The sequence below is a fragment of the Sinocyclocheilus anshuiensis genome, unplaced genomic scaffold (assembly GCF_001515605.1).
Source record: "Sinocyclocheilus anshuiensis isolate Anshui unplaced genomic scaffold, SAMN03320099.WGS_v1.1 scaffold5974, whole genome shotgun sequence".
Lineage (NCBI taxonomy): Eukaryota > Metazoa > Chordata > Actinopteri > Cypriniformes > Cyprinidae > Sinocyclocheilus > Sinocyclocheilus anshuiensis.
The window spans coordinates 14,178-14,827 of record NW_015557052.1 but is presented as its reverse complement, the minus strand read 5'-3'; the positions used below and the strand labels follow the sequence as shown (position 1 = coordinate 14,827).

The 650-nt window shown below is 36.3% G+C and overlaps 1 protein-coding gene across 1 annotated transcript in view; it reads left to right on the top strand.

Moving 5' to 3' along the window:
* Nucleotides 1-6: 6 nt before the first annotated feature.
* LOC107676400 (low-density lipoprotein receptor-related protein 2-like) overlaps nt 7-650 on the top strand; it is a 7,294-nt gene continuing 6,650 nt past the window's right edge. The window contains exon 1 of the mRNA XM_016470943.1: nt 7-161. Coding sequence (XP_016326429.1) covers nt 50-161 — 112 coding nt within the window. The 5' untranslated portion in view covers nt 7-49. The remainder of the gene's footprint in view (nt 162-650) is intronic.

Genomic DNA, 650 nt, shown 5'->3' with positions numbered 1-650 from the left:
TGGCATTACTCTGTTTGAGCATTTGGTCTACTACACTGACTGGACCAAGATGGCCGTTATGAAAGCTAATAAATACAGCGACAACAGCCCACAAGAGCTCTACAGGACCTCTCAGAGACCACATGGCCTGACTGTGGTCCATGCATACAGACAGCCCTTTGGTAAGGAGCTGTGTTATGTATATTAAACTGTTGGATGTCGTCAACATGATTGTAGTGCAGTTTTGGTTCTGGAAATATAGCATTTCATTGTGGTTTTGGTTATAGAAGTACTATCAAAAAAGAAAAAATTCTACACAATAAATCAAACCGATGAGCCTGTGTTGTTATTGTTTAAAACTGTTCAAATAATTTTTGTTCATTGAAATAAAGCTGAAATAAAATATAACTATTAGATTAGATATTAGAACTTAACTTAAAGGGATAGTTCACCCAAAAAAGAAAATTTGATGTTTATCTGCTTACCCCCAGGGTTATCCAAGATGTAGGTGACTTTGTTTCTTCAGTAGAACACAAAGATTTTTAACACAAACCGTTGCAGTCTGTCAGTCATATAATGGAAGTGAATGGGAATCATGGCTTTGAGTCAAAAAACATACACAAACAAAACCAAATTAAACCCTGTGGCTCGTGACGATACATTGATGTGTA